Source organism: Xenopus tropicalis, chromosome 5 (assembly GCF_000004195.4).
Source record: "Xenopus tropicalis strain Nigerian chromosome 5, UCB_Xtro_10.0, whole genome shotgun sequence".
Classification (NCBI taxonomy): Eukaryota; Metazoa; Chordata; class Amphibia; order Anura; family Pipidae; genus Xenopus; species Xenopus tropicalis.
The window spans coordinates 145,135,082-145,160,282 of record NC_030681.2 but is presented as its reverse complement, the minus strand read 5'-3'; the positions used below and the strand labels follow the sequence as shown (position 1 = coordinate 145,160,282).

General features: G+C 43.0%; 1 protein-coding gene across 3 annotated transcripts in view; it reads right to left on the bottom strand.

Moving 5' to 3' along the window:
- klhl29 (kelch like family member 29) overlaps positions 1 to 25,201 on the bottom strand; it is a 580,607-nt gene that overhangs the window by 268,192 nt on the left and 287,214 nt on the right. For all 3 annotated transcript variants that reach the window (XM_002935976.5, XM_031902990.1, XM_012971232.3), the window contains one exon: positions 21,933 to 22,243. In XM_002935976.5, the coding sequence (XP_002936022.1) occupies positions 21,933 to 22,187 (255 nt within the window). In that variant the 5' untranslated portion in view covers positions 22,188 to 22,243. The remainder of the gene's footprint in view (positions 1 to 21,932; positions 22,244 to 25,201) is intronic.

Sequence of the window (25,201 nt, the reverse complement as noted above, 5' to 3'; positions counted from 1 at the left end):
AAACATAATAGAAATTAATTTACACAATAGGAATTATTTATTGGGGTGACAGATCCCCTTTAAAAGGCATACGGCCACTGTTAAAGGGGCGGGTTTGGGGAGCTACATTGGTCCAAAACTATGGGCTGTGTGGCACATAAACTCAAATCTGTACTCTAGGGGGAGGTAACATTGGTACTGCCTTTAGCAATGCCCTGGCCTGGGGTAAATAAGACCTTGCTATTAACCCTGTTATTAACATAAAGTCAGACAGCCCAACCTACTGTATGGATCTCTGCTCTGACAAGGTGCTGGGAGTTGTACTTTAACATGGTGGTTGTCGGATGCTGATTCCAAGCCTTACACTGTGACATACATTATACAATGTACAGCAGGTAAGTGATTAAAAACTTAAAACTAAACCCTAAAAATGAATATGGCTAAAAATGCCAATGATCCAGGTCTTTACAGTTGTCACAGGGGCTTCTCACCTTGGGAAGACACTCAAGCAGAATTTATGAGGTTTGTCTGTCATAGAAGCTGATGCTACAGGGCTGATTATTACATTCTGATGCTAATTGCACTGGTTTTAGAGCTGCCATGTAGTAATTTTGTGTATGTGCGGTGGGGGGACGAATGGGGGTGGCCTTGGGGTGACTGGATAAAAACTGGACAGATCTGCCCTGCCATAAGAGGCATACCTGGGGCTGGTACAGAAGCCCACAACATAATGTAGAACATTTCCAGCCCACTTCCTTAGTGAGGCTTTAGTTCTCCTTTAATGCTTCTCTGTGATACTAATAATAAAAGTTGCGTAGGGTACATTTTTCATTATCTGGGGTAAATTTTGGGGCAACACTCTGGGGGCACTGCAGTCAAATGCTCTCAGCAGACATGTCCAGGGGTCTGAAGGGGCCATCTAGTTCTATTTGTTTATCCCCAGGCTTATGGCATTGGTAGGAGCCCATCACTTTTACTCTGTTGACAGGTGGGCCCCCGCGCTGGTTGGCAGGTACACAGGTATATGGCAGGTCAGGTAAAAGGGCTTTCCTTGCTTCAACCATTATCCTTTTAGGGTGGGCAATACCACTTCTGTGTAACCGCTCTAGCTTTCACCTACGCACACAAAGACATGTGATGAGAAACTGGGGAAGACCCGCCCCCAAGGAACTGAATGCCCTCAATTCTATATTACAAGTAATTCATAAACTTTTCTTCTTTTTCTCTCTCTATAAGCAAATAATATAAAGCCTATTCCTAGGCAACGACAGCCTAGGTGCTGTTGCAAAAAATGCAAAAAAAAATACAAAAAACACAGTAAAAAACAGTTATTATCTCTTTCCATATCACAAATAGGAAGGAGATATTTTGCTCCAGCAATCATATTATACACGCCATAATCATAAGCCACTCGCGGCAGAATATGACAAGGTACATATTAAAGGGAGAGGCGCTTATACTGCTACAGAGAAACATGGCACCATGGCACGCGCAGGTTTCTGTTCGCACAGGATAATGGCACGAGCCAGGGATAAACAGGCTCAGCAAAGTGTTGTTTTATATAAATGATACTTTAAGAGGGATTGGTATCTGGTTAAGATGATTATTGTGTTTTTTATGACACACGGGCATCCGTGCCAACTCTAGTAAGCTCTTGTGTAACTAACAGTCATTGCCAAGCACAAAGGGAACACCAGACGGGTAGAACGGACTCACATTTTTAAATTGTCTGTATATAAGGCTGCCACCTCTGTCGGCTAAGAAAGCCAAGCAGGGGGCGGAGTTGCTGTCATGGGGAGGAGGTGGTCACAGAACCCCTCAGTGACTTCTAATATCCTTATCATTTACAGTAGGGGGTACATTATCCCTTATAATACATGAGTGATACTCAGAGTTCCCTGTATAACTCAGCCTGCAGCCTTGTGCCTTTATATGGTCACAGAACCCCTCAGTGACTGCTAATATCCTTATCATTTACAGTAGGGGGTACGTTATCCCTTATAATACATGAGTGATACTCAGAGTTCCCTGTATAACTCAGCCTGCAGCCTTGTGCCTTTATATGGGCACAGAACCCCTCAGTGACTGCTAATATCCTTATCATTTACAGTAGGGGGTACATTATCCCTTATAATACATGAGTGATACTCAGAGTTCCCTATATAACTCAGCCTGCAGCCTTGTGCCTTTATATGGTCACAGAACCCCTCAGTGACTTCTAATATCCTTATCATTTACAGTAGGGGGTACATTATCCCTTATAATACATGAGTGATACTCAGAGTTCCCTGTATAACTCAGCCTGCAGCCTTGTGCCTTTATATGCTCATGGAACTTCTTGTTGACTTCTTATAGCCTTATAAACTACTGTAGGGGGTACAATCCCAGAGCTGAATACATATAACTTAAGCAGAACACACATCTACAAATAAGGTCCCTGGCATACAAAAATCTTTCAATTACAAACTACACACTGGCAATGATTTATATAATAATAATAATGGTAGATGTCTGACACTTCCCATGCCAGGTACAAATAGGTGCCAATGGGCCACATCCCAAATGACTGAAGGTACATCTCCATCTGCACCTTTGTTAAACATATTGCATATTAAACAATCCCTATGAAACTGAGCTGTTCAAAACGCGTTGGCAAATTGAAAGATGCAAGCAAAGCAAATGTATAAGACTTGACTCAAAGATACTTGGCACTCAGGGGGCAATGAGAATAGAGACCCCCGGCAGCACTTGTAGCTAGGTTTCAGAGCCTGTTAGAAATGATCCATAACAAGGGAGGCGGATAAGGCTTTCATACAAACACCGGAGTCATTTTTACAAAACTCGGTATATAAAAGCTTTCTTTCTCTTTTAGCAAAGAGCATTGAAAATGCAGAGAGAGAAACATCTTTTCTGCCTCGCATCAATTTAGCACAGGTTACAAGGGTGAAATAAAAGACTAAAAAGCAATATTGAGATATAATCCGAGAGAAGATACAAGATCAATCTGTAATATCTATTTCCCCGCTGTTAACAATAAAGAGAAAGCAAACGAAGCTCCATCATTTTTGAGAAACTCTCAGCGCAGAGAAGAAATTACGGCCCCGACGCCCAAGAAAGCAGAAAATGATGCTGGAAATGGTTTATTCTCAAAATCAGGCGCAGCGTGGGCACCGTGCCAGGCATGGGAACATGGGGCACACACATGTATGGGCTGAATCCTGCTATGGCACAAAGGGCCTTTAGCGCTCCATTGACTGCAGGCTGGCTTTCGTCCTTGGAACATTGGGTGGCCTTTAGATTTGTGTTGTTGTTCACATTGCATCTTTCAATTTGAGTCAATTTGCAATTGGTTTTCATTGTTTTATCTTGATTTATTTTTTCTTGTTTATCTCTCCAGTTTGGAATTTTAGCCTCTATCTGGTTGCTAGGATCTAAATGACCCTAGCAGCCAGGCAGTGGTTTGAATGTGAGACTGGAATATGAATAGGAGAGGGCCTGAATAGAAAGATATGTATTAAAAAGTAACACAAACAATAGTTTTATGGCTGCCGGGGTCAGTGACCCCCATTTGAAAGCCGGAAAGGAGTCATAAGAAGAAGGCAAATAATTCAGAAAATATACAAAATAAAACATGAAGACCAATGGAAAAGTTGCTAAGAATGGGCCATTCTCTAATATGCAAAAAATTAAATTAAAGGTGAATGACCCATTTAACAACAGGCAGAGACCCACTGGACACTGTCCGGCTGGAGGGCCCAAGGCAAATACTGTTTTTGGGCTACACTTAGATGATCTCTGCTGCCTTTAGTCTCTGAGAGGAGCAATAACCACAGGGTTCCATACCAAGGTAGCTGGGAGTGCCATTGCGCCAGGGCTTATGGGTTTTACTGGATAGGCAGCATACTTGGCACCCAGGCCCATAGAGCTTTCATTACATTATTGGGCAGTCTAGTACATTGTCTTGGCTCTTCCCTGCCTACACCGTTCTTATTACTGCTCTTTATTTAGCACATTTCTATAATGGAAGGCTAAAGTGCAGAGCAATCAGTCAGGTCCCAGTAAGGATAATAACGCAAATGCAATCACCGACCTACTCTTACATGCTTGGAAGGAGCAATTGTTGCAATGGGAGCCTCTGGGTTGTCCAACACTAACCGTCACTAGATAATCGCTCATCATTTTCCTCTGCATAAAGAAAAATACTTCCGAAAGCTCAAATTAGGTTAAAAAGGGGAAATAGATTTAACTCCACAGATGCCATACTTGTCTGCAGCTTTGCCACCATCTGGAGAATTCTGGCCTAGTCCCACTAGATGTCAGGGAGGTTCCAAGGGTTGGAAAGAATAGGAGGAGATGATCAAGGATGGTTTAAGGATAAAGAGAAGATTTGCCCTGAGCCCCCAGCCTCATAAAAAGGCAATAGGGCCGGAGAAGCAGTTCTCAGCACCCTCAGTTAAACCAGACAAAGCCTAATATTAAACTGCATTATAATTCATAGATAGGTTTGTGTTTATGCCAAGGTGGTGCAACCCCTGACAGCTCAGCCCTTGGTGATCAAACAGGGATAGTATTGGGTAAGAAATCAACAGACTTATTAGTTACTTATTTGTTGGGTTGATAAAACCCACCAAAGTTCATCAAGTTCAACCCCTCCAAACAGGCCCCAGTGAACATATATACACACAAATTTATACCAACCTATCTATACACTCACATATATAAACTATATATATACCTACTATCTATACTAATTGTAGATTTTAGAACACCCCCTATCTGTCTATAATCCCCTCTAATGGAACATTTTCCATTAATCACAACTCTTTGTAATCTATCCTTCAGCCAGTTCTCTATACAAATACAATGTTTCAGGCCAATATTCTTTAATTTAACCATTAACCTTCTGTTTGGTACAGTATCAAATGCTTTAGAAAAGTCTTTAACAAAGTAGATCACATCCACTGCCATTTCAGAGCCAAGGTTCCTGCTCACCTTCTAATAAAAAGGCAATTAAATCAGATCTACTCATAAAACCATGTTAGACATTAGAACAGTAAACACTTACTGCTGTTTGGTTGCTTTGGGTTACAGGATTAAGCAAACTTTACCAACATAAACTAATGTGACAGAAAGTAGACATGGAACCTGATCTGTGACTTTCTTTGCCCATGCTTTCCTACAGTCTGTATCTCTTTGCTCTATAACTCGAGTGCGCGGAGTCGCGCGGCACAATGAATGATATAGATGCTGCCAGTGAAGCATACATTATGGATAGTGCCCTACCATGGTGCCTTGCAAGTGATTACATTGCAATAGGATGGTTGGGATTTGCAAGATCCCTAAGGCATAACAGCGGCTAATTATAGAAACAGAGTAATTATATCTCTGAAGCCTCATCACCAACAGTGATTTTTCAAATGAAAAAAAAAGACCCCCAAGTCCCTTGCCCAAACAGATGGAGAAGAGAGGAGTGTTAAAATATTCAAAAGAAAATAATTAAATCATATTCACTTTCTTTTAAATGTAGGAGATAAAGTACCCCCTGCTGTGGTTTAGAGGGGGTATAACAGGCTCAGGAGGAGTTTGGGGACCATATAAAAGCACAAAGCCTCAGGCTGAGTTATACAGGTCATACCCCCCACTGTAAATTCTAAGGATATTAGAAGTCACTGAAAAGTTCTTTCACTGAAAAAAAGAATTGTTGCTTCTGTTCAAATCCCATTTGGTGTCCATTTTTGGTCAGGGCTTTAAAGGAGCAGTTCAGTGTAAAAATGAAACTGGGTAAAATAGACAGACTGCGCAAAATAAAACATGTTTTCAATATAGTTAGTTAGGCAAAAATGTAATCTATAAAAACTGGAGTGAGCAGATGTCTAACATAATAGCCAGAAGTCTACTTCCTGCTTTTAGCTCTCTAACCTCTTAGTTAGTCAGTGATTTAGGAGGGGGGCACAAGGGACATAACTGTCAGTTAGTTTGTGAGCTTTGAGTATCACTCATGTATTATACTGTAAATGATAAGGATGTTATTAGTCACTGAAGGGGTTCTGTGCCCATATAAAGGCACAAGGCTGCAGGCTGAGTTATACAGGGAACTCTGAGTATCACTCATGTATTATAAGGGATAATGTACCCCCTACTGTAAATGATAAGGATATTAGCAGTCACTGAGGGGTTCTGTGCCCATATAAAGGCACAAGGCTGCAGGCTGAGTTATACAGGGAACTCTGAGTATCACTCATGTATTATAAGGGATAATCTACCCCCTACTGTAAATGATAAGGATATTAGCAGTCACTGAGGGGTTCTGTGCCCATATAAAGGCACAAGGCTGCAGGCTGAGTTATACAGGGAACTCTGAGTATCACTCATGTATTATAAGGGATAATGTACCCCCTACTGTAAATGATAAGGATATTAGCAGTCACTGAGGGGTTCTGTGCCCATATAAAGGCACAAGGCTGCGTTATACAGGGAACTCTGAGTATCACTCATGTATTATAAGGGATAATGTACCCCTTAATGTCAATTATAGGATATTGGAAGTCACTGAGAAGTTATGTGACCATTGGCCTGTATCTAGGATAACAGATATCTTAGCAACCAGATGAAACAGTTTAAATTCAAAATTGTAGCACTAAAATGCTTTTTGTGCTTCATTATTACTTAGTGATTAAATCAATTGCTAATGATGCCATATACACAGAAAACAGAAAGAGCCTTCCCAAGATGCACAGCTGACGCTTAGCAATGGCCGGTACATGGCAGGCAGTCAGGCAGCGAGCCCATAGTCCCTATCTGTCTGATACTATTAGAGGAAACAAATCCACCTAATTCTCCATCACATTCTCTGGCTCGTACAGTGGGTGATGCTTTGTACAGACACTTCTGGATAGCCCTGCCAATCCGTACATCATGTCTTCAAATCCAATTTCTGCAGAACACAAAGTTATTAAACCCTGGCCATTAAAACGCATAAACACGTAGGAGCCAATGACAATGGATGTGCCATCAAAAGTAACAAAGTAGTAAGAGCTGGCTAATGGCACTACTGGCCCCCGTCCACAGAGAATAAAGGTGACATGTAATAATATGTCCTTTTTGGCTCTAAGCTGAGAAAGAGATTTGCCCTTGACTTTCAGTCTCAGACAGGCTACTTTGAGGGAAATTGTACTAAAGGACATATTATATTATTAGATGAAATGATGTATTGTGGGGTGCTGGATACATGGGGAAATGTTTTATTAAGTATTTCTGTGTAAATAGAAATTAATAGAAATGTAGAGCACAATTCCCCCCAGGCCAGGGCTCATTAGGAGCCATGTTGGCTCAACCAAAGATCCATCTTTTTTTATTCTGCTATTCCACTTCTTTCTGTGCTGTTTCCTATCTGCCGGGGAAAGTTCCCCTCTCGCGCTTAATGTTCCACGCACAGCTTTTTCCTATTTGTTAATAAAAGTTCTCATCAAATGCTAAGCCCCAGGCAGCCTCATTTGTCAAAAAGGCAAAGCTCATCTTGTCTTCCCGGAGCGGCGCGAGCTGCCAGAAACTTGGGACAGAACAAGATGATGCTTGTGTAGTCAAAGTGAATGCAGCAAAGCTGTTCTCCAAGGGCTGGGCATGATCTGAGCCGGCCTGGACTGTCGGATGACGGTGACAATAAAAATAAACATTTACTTTAAGATATTTCGTGGTAATTGGCAGTAGCATAGCCAGAGTTGTCTGTAAGGGCACAAATACTGGTCGCTGCTCGGGGCCTGCATGCAGTAGCACGCCATTAGGGCGCCCACCCTTTGCCCAAGGATGCCAATATAGAAAATATGAGTCTGCATAATGGGGACCCCTACGGCACAAAGACCTAGGAGACAGAAGGCATAGCCAGTGTAAAACTGGGTCTCCGAGGGCCCACCAGAGAACCTGACACCCTGGGCCCACACTCACAGCAATTCAATAAAGATAATGCTAAATGCTACACAACTTGTACATTTGTATCATAAATAAGGATGCGTTTGTGGGAATTGTCATATGCCTGGACCCATAGGGCTTGGGCCCACTGTGAGATATTCTGGTACTATGGTAGACCAGTCTGACCATGGATATAGTAGGGTACAATGGCTACTCTGGTAGGTGTGACCCTTGTATAGCAGGAAAACATGGCTACTCTGGTAGGTGGGTCTGACCCTGTAGGGTAAGATGGCTACTCTAGTAGGTGGGTCTGACCCTGTAGGGTAAGATGGCTACTCTAGTAGGTGGGTCTGACCCTGTAGGGTAAGATGGCTACTCTAGTAGGTGGGTCTGACCCTGTAGGGCAAGATGGCTACTCTGGTAGGTGGGTCTGACCCTGTAGGGCAAGATGGCTACTCTGGTAGGAGGGTCTAACCCTGTAGGGTAAGATGGCTACTCTGGTTGGTGGGTCTGACCCTGTAGGGTAAGATGGCTACTCTGGTAGGTGGGTCTGACCCTGTAGGGTAAGATGGCTACTCTGGTAGGTGGGTCTGACCCTGTAGGGCAAGATGGCTACTCTGGTAGGCACTTTCTGCCAGTCCTGTTGCCCTTCAGTTTTTGCTAAAGTCCAACTCCCAGCCAAGGCTGTCAGCATATGCAGGGAGTTATATTTCAATAACCCATAAAAAAGCAAAATACAGGTATGGGACCTGTTTATTATTACAGAGAAAAGGGAATCATTTAACCATTAAATAAACCCAATAGGGCTGTTCTGCCCCAATAAGGGGTAATTATATCTTAGTTGGGATCAAGTACAGGTACTGTTTTATTATTACAGAGAAAAGGGAATCATTTAACCATTAAATAAACCCAATAGGGCTGTTCTGCCCCCAATAAGGGGTAATTATATCTTCGTTGGGATCAAGTACAGGTACTGTTTTATTATTACAGAGAAAAGGGAATCATTTAACCATGAAATAAATCCAATAGGGCTGTTCTGCCCCAATAAGGGGTAATTATATCTTAGTTGGGATCAAGTACAGGTACTGTTTTATTATTACAGAGAAAAGGGAATCATTTAACCATTAAATAAACCCAATAGGACTGTTCTGCCCCCAATAAGGGGTAATTATATCTTAGTTGGGATCAAGTACAGGTACTGTTTTATTATTACAGAGAAAAGGGAATCATTTAACCATTAAATAAACCCAATAGGACTGTTCTGCCCCAATAAGGGGTAATTATATCTTAGTTGGGATCAAGTACAGGTACTGTTTTATTATTACAGAGATAAAGGAAATCAATTTTAAAAATTAGAATTATTTGCTTATAATGGAGTCTATGGGAGATGGCCTTTCTGTAATTTGGAACTTTCTGGATAATGGGGTTTCTGGGTCCCATACCTGTACTTTATATCAGAGGGACCCTTCAAAGTTGTGCCCTGTGCTCTGCCACTTAAACACCTATTGCGATGAAGTTGCCAAGCAGACAACACTGAATTCAGGGGATAGCTTGAAACCCACCGGTGCTGATCCGCTCTAATCTCCCAGCTGTGGCTCCCGTCAGTGTGTTCTTAGTCCTTGGCTTGCTTTCATATTCAGTATGTATTTTATGACCTTTCTAGCACTGCAGGAATCTTTGCTGGGGAAAAAAGGCAACTTTATTCATCACGACCCAGACCAGGGTTTGCATCTCGCAGTAAACAAATTATACATGAATGTTCCATCAGTACAGAGAGCGCATCTCCAGTGAGGTCACCCTCCAAAAATAAGGCAGGCAGCATGCCTCGGCCTATGTGGTTATTGCAGAAAAATAAAACTGGAGAAGTACAGTCTATTAAGAATCATGTTGAAGGCCATGTACAATTGGCTAGTTAAAGGAAAACTATTTCCCCAAACAGCGCAGGTTTCTATATAAATATATTGCATAAACAGCTCATATGTAAAACCCTGCTTCATCTAAATAAACCATTTCCATAAAAATATACTTTTTTAGTAGTATGTGCCATTGGGTAATCCTAAATAGAAAACTGCCATTTAAGTACTAAGGGCCGCCCCCTGGGATCATAGGATTCACAGTGCACACAAACAAGCCAAGGCACACATACATGCTAGGCCCCATCAGCCAATGAATGGGCAGAGTTCTGCCTTTTGCTCCCACACTACTTCCTGTTACAGTTAAAGCTGCATCACTTCCTGTCAGCTGATCTCTGAGGGAACACACAGCCCATCACTAAATGGCAGCTCAAGGGAAAGGATGTAAAAGGGCAATATTTACTAATATATATATTCCAGTTTGGTAAGATTCTTTAATAGACCACTTAATAAGATATAATCTATCGGTTGGTTAAGTTTTCCTTTAATATTGGGAAATATTGGAAAATGCATAAAGACCTATCAGAATACTATGACTGCACAAACACTTCTCCGCTGCCAATCAGCCTTAATAATCACAGGTATTCCCATTAGAAAAAGGGGGCAACCCTATCAAAGAGGCCCAATGTGGGTGAGACAGGATTGTTCCTGCTACTCCCGTGCTAAATTATAACACTTGAAGCAGATCAATTTCTTATAATTTACTTTACCTCGCTGCCGTATAAATGCCCCCCTCCTCGTATGCTTTGAGCAATAACTTGCTGAGATAAAGGTAATTTCAGCTTTTGATAACGATTCCTCTGCGCTGCTAAGTACAAGCAGGGGGCACATTTGCTATGCAGCTGCAGGAGAGAAATGAAGGAGAGGAATATACAGAAATAATTGTATTATTATAACAACAATAAGGGAAACATTCCATTAAACATCTGTCTTCTGAGCTGCGATCCAACGGCTTCTATTTCTCATTCGTCCCCCCAAGCACCACTTACCTAACTTAGTTCCAACCAGTGCAGCTTCAGGGGTCCTAGCCAGCCAAGGCGATCAAGTTGATGCCCCCCATCACTCTCCCAATGTTTTTCATAGAATTTCAGCTCTATAAGTTACCAGGAGTGGCTTATGGCCGCCTTGGAAAATTGCTGGGTTCTGCTGCCCAAGGCAAGTTCCCCTGGTACCAGCCCATACCATGGTTTCGGATGTTGCTTTAGATCCTTTGCCATTTGCTGCAATGGCTCTGAGGACCTGCAGGGGGCATCAGACTTGCCAAACCTCCTGCCATGGCCAACTTGCACCACAGGGAAGAATTATTTAGAATAATCATGAGCCTCGAGACAGCACAAGTATCAGGGTTGGCTGGGAAAGAGTGTGGATTTAATAGATTTGAACACAATAGCGGAAGAACAAAAGGAAGCGCAGTCTATTACGGAGCCGCGATTCTTATTGGATTGCTATTTTATTGCTCAGAGCTGATTCGGACAATGAGCGGCGTCCTTGGAAGCGCACAGGTAGAACAGCTCCCTTTCAAACTTGCCTTGAGGTAATAACAATAAACAACACACTGCTAAGCGATGGCTTTTTTACTTTTATATTACCTTTAGGGTCATTTGCTTCAAATAACAAAGGATCATTTTCCTTTAGCTTTCCATTTCAGCATCTATAAACCCGTATGAACCCAAGACGTGCTAATAAGATCACTGCAGAAAATTGATGATGATCACTACTTAACCCCAGACAGGTCAATAAGATCACTGCAAGGAAATGGATTCAAAGCATTGCCTTACCTGTGCAAAACAAATTTTTCTACTTTCTAAACTCCATAAAGGCTTCTTGCCACTCTCTTGTCTTATCTGAAGCTTTCACAAATAACACATATATAGAGAAATATATATTTAGATTCCTCAACAGACAAGTCCCACAACAGAAAAACAATTTATGGCTGTGGACTCGCAGGCCCTGCTATTGCATCGCAGCATGCATTGCAACATATTTTAAAGCTACTGCGGTTTGGTTTGCTTTTCGTTTCCTTTGCTTTCTTATTCCAGCAAGTCATCAGTTAACTTCTTTTATGGCTCAAGTGTGTTTACTCTCTTTCTAAAGCCTTCAACCATATCAAGGGGATTGGTCTGTTGATCAATGCCTGCTCTGTGCTATTACTGTTACCTTCTGTTTCAGCCAATCCCACACCAGATCATGCCACTCAACTGTCTACAAGGCTTAAAAGTCATTTAGTATCACATGTATCCTGGCACACATTTCTCAAATCCATATTGTGATAGAAAACTGGAAAAAAATGCAATAACTTTGCCTCAAAACAGCTGAAAAAAAAACCACAAGGGGAATTTGAAAAAAGTCCTTTAGAAAATGAGAAAAATCATTGAGAAATGAAGAATGAAGTTGTTTCAATGGGAAATGATTGTGCCATATTCCAGCTTTCTGGATAACAGGTTTGCGGAACAGAGATCCAATTCCGGTACATGGGAAATGGGTGCCCCCCTATTTATCCAGACGGCGAGTTTTTGGAATCCTTGCTGCTAATTGGGTAGCAGGTACATGTTGATGGGATGGAGGCAGCAGAGTGTTTATGTAGCGAGATGCCTGCTCATTAGTTATACAGTTTATGGTCTCTCTGCGCCCTGCCGTGTTTATACTCTCCAGCAACGCTGCGTCGCTTTATAAACCGAGCCGATAAGGCGCCGCCGATGCTCCCTCCCACCCTCCCGGATTGGATCGCTAATTTTTCTCTCATTGGGAACCACAAAGTACATTGTAAATAACTTGTGCATGCGCGGCGCTAACCACTAAAACATCTCAGCGGCACAGTCATAATTTGGAGTAATTACCACCACTCCCGGGAGCAGCAACAGGCTGGATGGACCATATGTCCTATATTTCAGTTTCTGCTTTCTTACCCTTTTATGAATTTTTTCAGGTGTGCAGCTTTTTTGTCTGTTTCATAAGTCTTTTTTTCCTGTACAGGTAAAATGATTTCCTTTTTCTCTGTAATAATAAAACAGTACCTGTACTTGATCCCAACTAAGATATAATTACTCCTTATTGGGGCAGAACAGCCCTATTGGGTTTATTTAATGGTTAAATGATTTCCTTTTTCTCTGTAATAATAAAACAGTACCTGTACTTGATCCCAACTAAGATATAATTACCCCTTATTGGGGGCAGAACAGTCCTATTTGGTTTAATTACTGTTTAAATAATTTTATTAGCAGACTTAAGGTAGGAGAGACAGAAAGACCCCTTATCCTGAAAACCCAAGGTCCCGAGCATTCTGGATAGCGGGTCCCATACCTCTTTGCAATTTGGACCTCCATACCTTAGGCCTACTAAAAGTTATTTAAACATGAAATAAACTCAATAGGACTGTTCTGCCCCCAATAACCATTAAATAAACCCAATAGGGCTGTTCTGCCCCCAATAAGGGGTAATTATATCTTAGTTGGGATCAAGTACAGGTACTGTTTTATTATTACAGAGAAAAGGGAATCATTTAACCATGAAATAAACCCAATAGGGCTGTTCTGCCCCAATAAGGGGTAATTATATCTTAGTTGGGATCAAGTACAGGTACTTTTATTATTACAGAGAAAAAGGAAATCATTTTTAAAAATTAGAATTATTTGCTTATAATGGAGTCTATGGGAGATGGCCTTTCTGGGTTTCCGGATAACAGATCCCATAGCTGTATATTTATCCTCCAACATCAAGGGAAGGTTATCCACCCCCTTCCCCACCAAAACAATGTGACATGTAACATCTTCTTGCCTATTTAACTCTATGGGGGCTCAGCCTGAAGGCTCAGGCTAGAAGGTCAGTTAGGGTAAAATGTGGGGTGAAAACTGATTTTGCATCCTAGAAATTCTTGGAACAATGATTAAATCATTTCTACATGAGCTAAAGGGGATAAAGTTTGGATCTAGGATTGCCACCTCTGTCGGCTTTTTTCGCCGGGCAGTGACATCATAGGGGTGAGGGAGAGGCAAGGTTGTGATGTCAAAGGGTGGGAAAGAGGCGGGCCAGTGTCATCACTGGGCGGAGCTATGAAACATCAATTGGGTACTGGGCAGCCATAAACCGGGCTGTTTGGGTCAAAACCGGACAGGTGGCAACCTTAGTTGGATCTGCAGGGGGGTGCGCTATGAAAAAGAATTAAGACTAGCTGTAGACTGTCTGAAAATGTCATTGTCTGCAATATCCTAATGTGACTTCCCCTTTAAATCCAGGCAGGTATTTACTAAGCACTAGGGCAGCCGGATACTGTGCAGCACCTGGTTATTCTACAAGATCAGGGAAAGGTAAGTAAAATACAGTTTTGCTCCTCAGGTTTATCATAAGACAGATATAATTACACACATAAATAGTATATGAGAGCGAGCTTTCCCCGCACTGCCCTGCGCTTCTGGAATAAGCAGGTAATTTGCTGCCCGGCTCCCACAACACTCATTACGCCAGAGTTCACTTTGCTTTGCCCTCTCTATCATCGGCTTAATATTTCCTTGGAACAGTTGTTGTGGATACTTTTAAGTGAGTTTCTAATACACTTGGAATATACTAGAGGGGGCCGAGTTCAAACGCTGTGTGCTCTTTCATAGAACTTACAAAAAGCTAATTATAGGCAATAACAGCCCTTTGCTCGTGATTGGTAAATAGGTGAAGAAAACACTGGCAAGAGAGGAAACTATAATATAATAGTTTTATGGAAATTACTGCTTTTAGTTGTGAGATAAATACTATATTGTGTTTACTCCTGTTCTTGTCCCCCCATAGAATGATTTTGTCCCTCCATGTATCTACTGGCTATGGACTCCTACCATTGTATGACTAAATGAATGCTGACTTACTCAGTGTGTAATTGGCTGCATATGGTCTCCTCCAGTGTTTTATCCAGTAACTACAGTCTCCCACAGCGTGCTACACACTGTATATGGTCTGCAACACGGTGCTAATTATTGGCTATGGACTAATAGTGGTTTCCATCAGCTCCTGTTTTCCCCCAGTGTTTTATCCACCAGCTCCTATGTAACCCAGATAGTTACCCACCAGCTCCTATCTACCCCAGGTTGCTATCCACCAGCTCCTATCTACCCCAGATAGTTACCCACCAGCTCCTATCTACCCCAGGTTGCTATCCACCAGCTCCTATCTACCCCAGATAGTTATCCACCAGCTCCTATCTACCCCAGGTAGTTATCCACCAGTTCCTATCTGCCCACCCCAGATAGTTATCCACCAGCTCCTAACTGCCCCATGTTGCTATCCACTAGCTCCTATCTACTCCAGGTAGTTATCCACCAGCCCCTATCTACCTCAGGTTACTATCCACCATCTTCTATCTACCCCAGGTAGTTATCCACCAGCTCCTATCTACCCCAGGTAGGAGACTGGCCTACAAAGATACCAGGAAAACTCCCGGTGGCAGTGACAGACTGGCCCACCAGGATAACAGGAAAACTCCCAGTGGTCCCAGGTGTCAATGGGCCCTCCTACTCCTAACTATTTGCTGGAGTTGGACTGGTCCATTGGGATACCAGGAAAACTCCCGGTGGCAGTGTCGGACTGGCCCACCAGGATACCAGGAAAACTCCCGGTGGGCCCAGGTGTCAGTGGGCCCTCCTGCTCCTAACTATTTGCTGGAGTTGGACTGGTCCATTGGGATACCAGGAAAACTTCCGGTGACCTGCTTCATGGTCATTCCCTATTTCTGTATAAGAACAAAGAGGAACAAAGAGCCTAAGATAATAAAGAGATTAAATGAGCAAAGGAGGAATAGTTTAGAGAGTGGGCCCATGATCCAAGGTTCTCTGGTGGGCCCCTGGCATCTCAGTCCGACACTGCTCGGTGGGCCCTCCTGCTCCTGACCAAATGGCCTGTTTCATGGTCATTCCCTATTTCTGAATGGGAATAAAGAGGAGGAATAGATGGAAGAATAGATGCTAGCATGTAAATATAAGAGACTAGGAGAATAAAGAGGTTGGTGAGGAAAGGAGGAAAATTAGATTGGAGAGTGGGCCTATGGTCTAAGGTTTTCTGGTGGGCCCCTGGGTTCCCAGTCCAACACTGGTTACCGTGTCGGGGACACCACCACCGTCACCCCATTTTTCAGCCACAGTCCTGTAGTTTGCACAGGGAGATGTGCCCCCGGCTGCATCCGAAATGAGCGAGCCGGCGTAACGTCGCAGGAAATGAATGGCTCTGCCATGTATCATGGGCGAGAGAAAGAAAATATTACAAACAGGAAGCCATTACATTGAAGAGCGGGGGAAAGTTATTAGAATGTAATGTTTAAGAGCGCAGAAGAGTTCATTACTGTTGGAGGGAGAGCCATTTATCAAGGGCGCTGTTTAAGAAGTCATAGTGCAGTAATAAGCTCGTTCATTTAGCAGACGATTGCATTTATGAAAGCCATAAGTCAGGGGAATGACGCAGAGTCAGCTGAGCCGCAGTTTGTCACTCCCTGTGCAGAATGGACACTGTAAAACATCAAGAAGCAGCTTATTCCTTCAATTATTTATTAGGGGGGCGAAAACAAGAAATATCCGAGGCGAGGAGGCGCAATTGAATCTAATTTGCTAATGCCTTTTTAATGCGTTTAGGACACAGCATTTTCTCGCCATGCTTAATGCGGGAGAGCGACACATGGCTGCTATTGGATTCCCATTACTATGAATTATTGCTACAATATATTTCCACCCAATATCATCTGCCCCGGGGGCCGCCATTATTCTGGAAGCGCGTCGGAGCAGTCAGCAGGTTTGGGAAACCTAAGACAGTAAGCCATTGTCATTTAGCCACTGCTGGTAACAACGTGACACCGCCTAACCTTGTCTGCGCTTCAGGGCGGCCATTCGTAGGGATTTAAAGGGAAATTGCCCTTCCCGACCTTTTGCTCTCCTACATTGGGTAATTGTAAAGGGAACATTCACACTAATTATTTTCACTGATAGAGAAGATAAAAGATCAGAGCATTATTTATTGTGAGCGCATTGCCTTCTGTTCTCTGCCTGTATGAATAATGCATGAGGGGGGCACCATATTGCAATTCATTATTAGTCCCACTGTAAGAGTAGTAACCCCTTCCCCTAGTGTATACTCACCCAGCTCTACTCATTGCTACCCCACTGATGGAGCAGTTACCCCTTCCCCTAGTGTATACTCACCCAGCTCTACTCATTGCTACCCCACTGATGGAGCAGTTACCCCTTCCCCTAGTGTATACTCACCCAGCTCTACTCATTGCTACCCCACTGATGGAGCAGTTACCCCTTCCCCTAGTGTATACTCACCCAGCTCTACTCATTGCTACCCCACTGATGGAGCAGTTACCCCTTCCCTAGTGTATACTCACCCAGCTCTACTCATTGGTACCCCACTGATGGAGCAGTTACCCCTCCCCTAGTGTATACTCACCCAGCTCTACTCATTGATACCCCACTGATGGAGCAGTTACCCCTTCCCCTAGTGTATACTCACCCAGCTCTACTCATTGCTACCCCACTGATGGAGCAGTTACCCCTTCCCTAGTGTATACTCACCCAGCTCTACTCATTGCTACCCCACTGATGGAGCAGTTACCCCTCCCCTAGTGTATACTCACCCAGCTCTACTCATTGCTACCCCACTGATGGAGCAGTTACCCCTCCCCAAGTGTATACTCACCCAGCTCTACTCATTGCTACCCCACTGATAGAGCAGTTACCCCTTCCCTTAGTGTATACTCACCCAGCTCTACTCATTGCTACCCCACTGATGGAGCAGTTACCCCTCCCCTAGTGTATACTCACCCAGCTCTACTCATTGCTACCCCACTGATGGAGCAGTTACCCCTCCCCTAGTGTATACTCACCCAGCTCTACTCATTGCTACCCCACCGATGGAGCAGTTACCCCTTCCCTTAGTGTATACTCACCCAGCTCTACTCATTGCTACCCCACTGATGGAGCAGTTACCTCTCCCCTAGTGTATACTCACCCAGCTCTACTCATTGCTACCCCACTGATGGAGCAGTTACCCCTCCCCTAGTGTATACTCACCCAGTTCTACTTCCCCTTTAAGCAGGGAGCCAGACTAGAACACTCTCTTGGAAGATTAAGGGGAGAAGACAAATTACTTTGTTTATCCCTTTTTGTTCCGACTCTTGAAACAACCTAGCTTTAAATAGCCCGGCGCTGTTGCAGATTCCCAAGTACCTTTAAACTCAGTGGGGTTCATTGCAATGAGAGCTCCGACCCCGGGGGCAATCAGGTAATCAGCAACAACATCTCATCTGAGCAACAGGATGATTAAATTGTTAAGGAACGTGAAGTGTCATTGAAAGAGAGGAATGGAGAGAAGCCGAGGCACGGGCTGCTGTGTGCCGGCGGTGGGAATTCTCTGCATTATGGATCCGGCACAAGTTGTGCTACAACTCCCAGAACCCATGGCTGGCCTCTGGGATCATTAAATAAGAATGCTTTAAAGGGTGATTCACCTGTTGTTTCACTTATTGTTTATTTTTTATCATTTCTGAATTATTTGCCTTCCAGCCGGATTCGGTGCATCTCTACTAAATACAGTGTCGGACTGGTGCAGCGCTGGCCCACCACAGAGGTGACTTAAAGAGGCCCCCCTCAGAATCTGCAGGGCCCCCCTCCTGAGGTTTGCCCCCCCTCCTTGCATGATTTTTCTTTCTTTAAAGGGGCTGCGCTGGCAGGGGTGTGGGCAAGGGATGGCCCTCCCGGTGCCCCAGTGGCCCAGTCAGACCCTGGCTAAATAAATAAAAAATAATAAATAATAAAAAAATGAAGACCAATTGCAAACTGTCACAGACAGCGTAGCCAGGGACTAGGTTGGGGGGGGGGGACCTAGAGAATGGTGACTGAATGATCCCCGCTCGGTGGCACAACGACCTGCAATAACCATTCCTGCTGCCCGCGCTGCTCTGACCTTGGCTTTCTATCCAATCAATAGAGAACTTCAGAGAAAACTTAATGCACTGAGCGCCACAGAGGATTAAAATGTGTCGGCGAAATCTCCAGCTCTAGTGCCTATTATTCCGCGTTCCCTGTTCATCGGACCACTTGTTCCGAGGGTCTTAAAAAAAAATTAACAGCGCATCACAGTTCAGTGTTTAATGGCTTCATCAGAACCTCTTCACTTTTAATTAGTAAGGGTCACGGTGGGCACCCGAGACTTTGCCGAAGAAGAGCGCTTCAGCCATTAAGCGCATTGATTAGGATGTGTCTGTAAAGGTTTGTGCGTTGGCGCTGAACAAGGACATGTGAGACTCGTGGTTGCAGGGTCCTAAGAGCAACACACACATGGGAGCACTTTAATGTGTGGGAGAAGCTGAACTGATTTCTTTGGCAAGTACTAGCCACACATCCATGCATTGTCAGAAACGGTGCCCCTAGTGGCCGCAGTACATGGCAGTTATGTGGCCTTTGTTCAGTCATCGTCCTTGGATACAGTTGGGATACTACGAGGTGTAGTATAGAAAGAACTATAGAGATGTAAATGAAGAATCACTGCATGTCCGCTAATGACGTATGAAGCTTCAGTAACTTTAAGCACAATTCAGCAGGAACAGCCCCCTTTGTTTGCTCATAGTCTGTACAGAGAGATACCATAAAACTATGGCAGCATAGGGATTCCCCTGTACTAAGCACAATTCAGCAGGAACAGCCCCCTAAGTTTGCTCATAGCCTGTACAGAGAGATACCATAAAACTATGGCAGCATAGGGATTCCCCTGTACTAAGCACAATTCAGCAGGAACAGCCCCCTAAGTTTGCTCATAGCCTGTACAGAGAGATACCATAAAACTATGGCAGCATAGCGATTCCCCTGTACTAAGCACAATTCAGCAGGAACAGCCCCCTAAGTTTGCTCATAGACAGTATGAACCTAAGCCAGCATAGGGTACTCCCTTAAATAAGTGAGATTCAGCTGGGATATTGTGGGTAGGATGGCACATATCCCCTTACACATAACAGAATAAGTGCTATTAGGCAGCGCTGCCTTAGGCTTCTTTGTACACAAACCATAAAGCGGGTATTTGCAGAATAAAGCCAGCTGTAAATGTAACGCCAAGCAAGCAAATAAAAGGAAACATTTGTTTGGCTATAAAGTCTTCTTTTAAGCTCCTCCATCTGAATCACCGCGCATTGATGGTAAATATTACAATTTTTACAATAGCAATGAAGCATTAAGGTAATACTAAGGGATTCAGCTCCCTGCCGAGATCCACATGAATGTGCCTTCAGGAGGAAGAATGTGACAGGAATGAATGTTATGCTGATGCCAATAGGCTTCTGTGGCGGAGTGAGAAATACAGGAATCCCAAAGCTGTTACACCTGGGCCCACGGCTGTCACTCTGCACAGGAATCAGGAATTGGCGCCGAGAAATAAGGGACCAGCAATGATCACAAGCTCTTGGGCCACTAAATGTTTATTGGGAGTCACCCTATTTTGAGTCACCTATATATATATATATATATATACACAATCTTTTTGGCAGTACAGCACTCTGCTATTCAGTGATTAAATATGTGGTGCACGTCCTTCATGAGTTCCGACTCCCATGATAAAATAGACATATTTTGCAAAAATAGACAGCACACACTGATAAAGTGCAAAAAGGTATATTGTAAAAAATTACATCATATGCTCTTCATCAAGGCTCGTGAGCAGTAACTCCTCATGAGCCTTGATGAAGAGCCCGGCCGGGCTCGAAACGTCGCTTATTTGTGTACAGTAAGCATATGATGTAATTTTTTACAATATACCTTTTTGCACTTTATCAGTGTGTGCTGTCTATTTTTGCAAAATATATATATATATATATATATATATATATATATATATATATATTATATACACATATATATATCCATCAAATAGGTATCAGGACTTGAATCAAAAACCAACGTTTCGGTCACATCCTTATCCTTATTGTCTTGATGAAGGTCTAAAGATGCAAGGGGTGAGTGTCCTCTTTTGATATATATATTATATATATATATATATATATATATACACACACATATATACAGTGCTATCAAGCTACCAAAGAACATTATAGGAGAAATAACAAGACTAATACAGGTATGGGATCTGTTATCCAGAATGCTCGGGACCTGGGGTTTTACGGATAAGGGATTTTTCCGTAATCTGGATCTCGATAACTTAAATCTGCTAAAAATCATATAAACATTGAATAAACCCAATAGGACTGTTCTGCCCCCAATAAGGGGTAATTATATCTTAGTTGGGATCAAGTACAGGTACTGTTTTATTATTACAGAGAAAAGGGAATCATTTAACCATTAAATAAACCCAATAGGGCTGTTCTGCCCCCAATAAGGGGTAATTATATCTTAGTTGGGATCAAGTACAAGGTACTGTTTTATTATTACAGAGAAAAGGGAATCATTTAACCATTAAATAAACCCAATAGGGCTGTTCTGCCCCCAATAAGGATTAATTATATCTTAGTTGGGATCAAGTACAGGTACTGTTTTATTATTACAGAGAAAAGGGAATCATTTAACCATGAAATAAACCCAATAGGGCTGTTCTGCCCCCAATAAGGGGTAATTATATCTTAGTTGGGATCAAGTACAGGTACTGTTTTATTATTACAGAGAAAAGGGAATCATTTAACCATGAAATAAACCCAATAGGGCTGTTCTGCCCCCAATAAGGGGTAATTATATCTTAGTTGGGATCAAGTACAGGTACTGTTTTATTATTACAGAGAAAAGGGAATCATTTAACCATGAAATAAACCCAATAGGGCTGTTCTGCCCCCAATAAGGGGTAATTATATCTTAGTTGGGATCAAGTACAGGTACTATTTTATTATTACAGAGAAAAAGGAAATCATTTTTAAAAATTAGAATTATTTGCTTATAATGGAGTCTATGGGAGATGAGCTTTCTGTAATTCAGAACTTTCTGGATAATGGGTTTCTGGATAAGGGATCCCATACCTGTACTAGTGATGAGCGAATCTGTCCCATTTTGCTTGGTGAAACTGCAAAAAAATTTGTGAAACACAGAAAATTCTCAAAACTCCTGGGGGGGTCTGACAGCTCTGTATACATATAAATCTCAAGGTCGGGGGCTAAAGAGGCCAGAGAAATCTTACTTTGGAAGCGGAAGCTGCGGATGGGTTGCTGGCGATGTTTGGCACGGCGTCACTGCCCACTATTGTAGAGGTGGTGGATGTTGGTGTAGGAAGACGGGATGGTACTATTGGCAAGGGTAAGAGTCCTGGCCTGTTGTTGCCATTGGCTGTGCCGTTGATGTTGCTTGCGTTGACGTGATTCCCGCTGGGGCTCCATTCCCATCGCTCCCATCCGCCGCAAAAATCCCTCTCGAATCGGCTGTGCTGCCGAGACATTGTCCAGGATTCACTGTAATGGCTTCCTCTTAAAGATAGTCTTGTATAAGAAGTGCCTGTAATGGAAAACAAAATGGAGTAAGAGATGTGATCTGACTTTAAGAACTCAAACAAGCCACATAATAGATCCATGTGGAGCCCTAGGGCCAAACGATCAAACTAGCCCAAAATGCTCATATCGGGAGAATCTCCGCTCATTTGTGACCTCGCCAAATGAGTGGATCTTACCCTGTACCTTGAACCCAAGACATATCAGTAAGATCACTGCAGAAAATAGGCAATGAGCACTGCATTAACCCCTGACATGTTGGACAATGAGCACTGCATTAACACCTGATAGGTTGGACAATGAGCACTGCATTAACCCCTGACAGGTTGGACAATGAGCACTGCATTAACCCCTGACAGGTTGGACAATGAGCACTGCATTAACCCCTGACAGGTTGGACAATGAGCACTGCATTAACCCCTGACAGGTTGGACAATGAGCACTGCATTAACCCCTGACAGGTTGGACAATGAGCACTGCATTAACCCCTGACAGGTTGGACAATGAGCACTGCATTAACCCCTGACAGGTTGGACAATGAGCACTGCATTAACCCCTGACAGGTTGGACAATGAGCACTGCATTAACCCCTGACAGGTTGGACAATGAGCACTGCATTAACCCCTGACAGGTTGGACAATGAGCACTGCATTAACCCCTGACAGGTTGGACAATGAGCACTGCATTAACCCCTGACAGGTTGGACAATGAGCACTGCATTAACCCCTGACATGTTGGACAATGAGCACTGCATTAACCCCTGACAGGTTGGACAATGAGCACTGCATTAACCCTTGACATGTTGGACAATGAGCACTGCATTAACCCTTGACATGTTGGACTAGGAGCACTGCATTAACCCCTGACATTTTTAACAATTTAGTTCATTTTTAATGTTTTTTGCTTTTCATTTTAACACAATTTCTTCAGCCTCTCCTTTAAAACAACAGCTTTTGCTAGCTCCATGCAGAACACAAAATCATCAGGATTTATGTGAAAAAAAAAATCCAAATGAAATTCTAGACCGTTATCATCCCATTGGCCAAACTAGAAAGGAAATACCGAATAAAGATTCTCTAAAAATATGGATTTTTTTTTAATAAAAAACAGTCAAAACAGGAAAAGGTTTATAAATAGGCCACTATGCGGTTTCCTCCGCAGTCAAAGCATCTGTACTGGCAAGCAGGCTACTGTTTATACTAGTGATGAGCGAATCTGTTCCGTTTCGCTTTGCCGAAAAATTCGCGAATCTTTGAAAAGATCCGCGAAACGGCGAAAAATTCGCGAAACGGCGAAAAATTTGCGAAACGGCAAAAATGTCGTGCGACAAAAAAAATTGTCGCCCGCGGCTATTATTTTGACGCGCGGCTATTGTTTCGTCTCCCGCGGCTATTGTTTTGTCGCGCGGCTATTATTTCGTCGCGCGCAGCTCTTGTTTCGTCGCCCGCGGCTATTGTTTTGTCGCCCGCGGCTCTTGTTTCGTCGCCCGCGGCTATTATTTAGTCGCGCGTGGCTCTTGTTTCGTCGCCCGCGGCTCTTGTTTTGTCGCGCGGCTATTATTTCGTCACCCGCAGCTATTATTTTGTCGCACGGCTATTGTTTCGTCGCGCGCGGCTCTTGTTTCGTCGCGCGGCTCTTGTTTTTGGACGTGCGGCGAATTTTTCCGCGGCGAAATTTTTCATCCGTTTCGCGAAACAATCCGCCAATGGCGAAACGCGGAAATTCGCCGCGAATCCATGCCTGGCGAAACTTTTCGCCCATCACTAGTTTATACCAATGCAGTGAGGAATGATACGTTTAGGAAAGAGTCAGATTTATCATATAAATACAGGCTTTTCAGTATAGTAGTGAATTATTTGCCTCTTTCCAGCTTTCAGATGGGGGTCACTGACCCCAGCAGCCAAAAACTATTGCTTTGTGAGGCTACAATTTTATAGTTACGGTTACTTTTTATAACTTCTCTTTCTATGCAGGCCCTCTCCTGTTCATTTTCCAGTCTCTCCTTCCAACCGCTGCCTGGTTGCTAGGGTAAATAAGACCCTAGCAACCAGATGCCTGCTAAAATACCTGGAACTGCTCAACAAAAAGCTAAATAACTGGAAAGCCATAACAAATGAAGACCAATTGCCGAATGTCCAAAAAAGTGAACAATCCCTTTTGATTTAAACTTCACAAATTCTGCAGACCTTTACAGTGATCACTCAACAAACCATTGCTATGAATGCTGAAACTTCCAATCATGTCAAACCGTGGCCCAGCCTGCTCAGCTACACCCCCTGCTGGCTCCTTATAACTGGATTCTGCCACTAAAGGGGGTATGGAAGGTAATAAAAACAAGGATGGCTGAGATAGTTAGCTAGTAAACAATGGAAGCTTACATAGGTCTGAAACTGGCTATCAATAACACTTTAATAAAAGCTAGTACAAGCATATAGAGAAATCGCTATACAATTACAGGTATGGGATCTGTTACATGCAAAGCCATGTAAGCTTTGCATGTAAAGCTTACAGAAAGCTCCAAATAAAAAAACAGTACCTGTACTTGATCCCAACTAAGATATAATTACCCCTTATTGGGGGCAGAACAGCCCTATTGGGTTTATTTCATGGTTAAATGATTCCCTTTTCTCTGTAATAATAAAACAGTACCTGTACTTGATCCCAACTAACATATACTGAATCCCTATCAAAGGCAAAACAATCCTAATGGGTTTTATTAAAGTTTAATATTTTTTAGTAGACTTAAGGTATGGAGATCCAAATAATAGAAAGATCCCTTATCCAGAAAACCCCAGGTCTCAAGCATTCTGGATAATAGATCTCATATCTGTATTTTATTCTATTAGATGGAAATAATAAGAAAGAATGTTCCATTAAAGGGGAACTAAAGCTTGTATGAGCCCCTGATGCTGCAGGTAATGGCGCTCAGATGTACCTGGCACTCTGTATATTGCTTGTTGGAGCT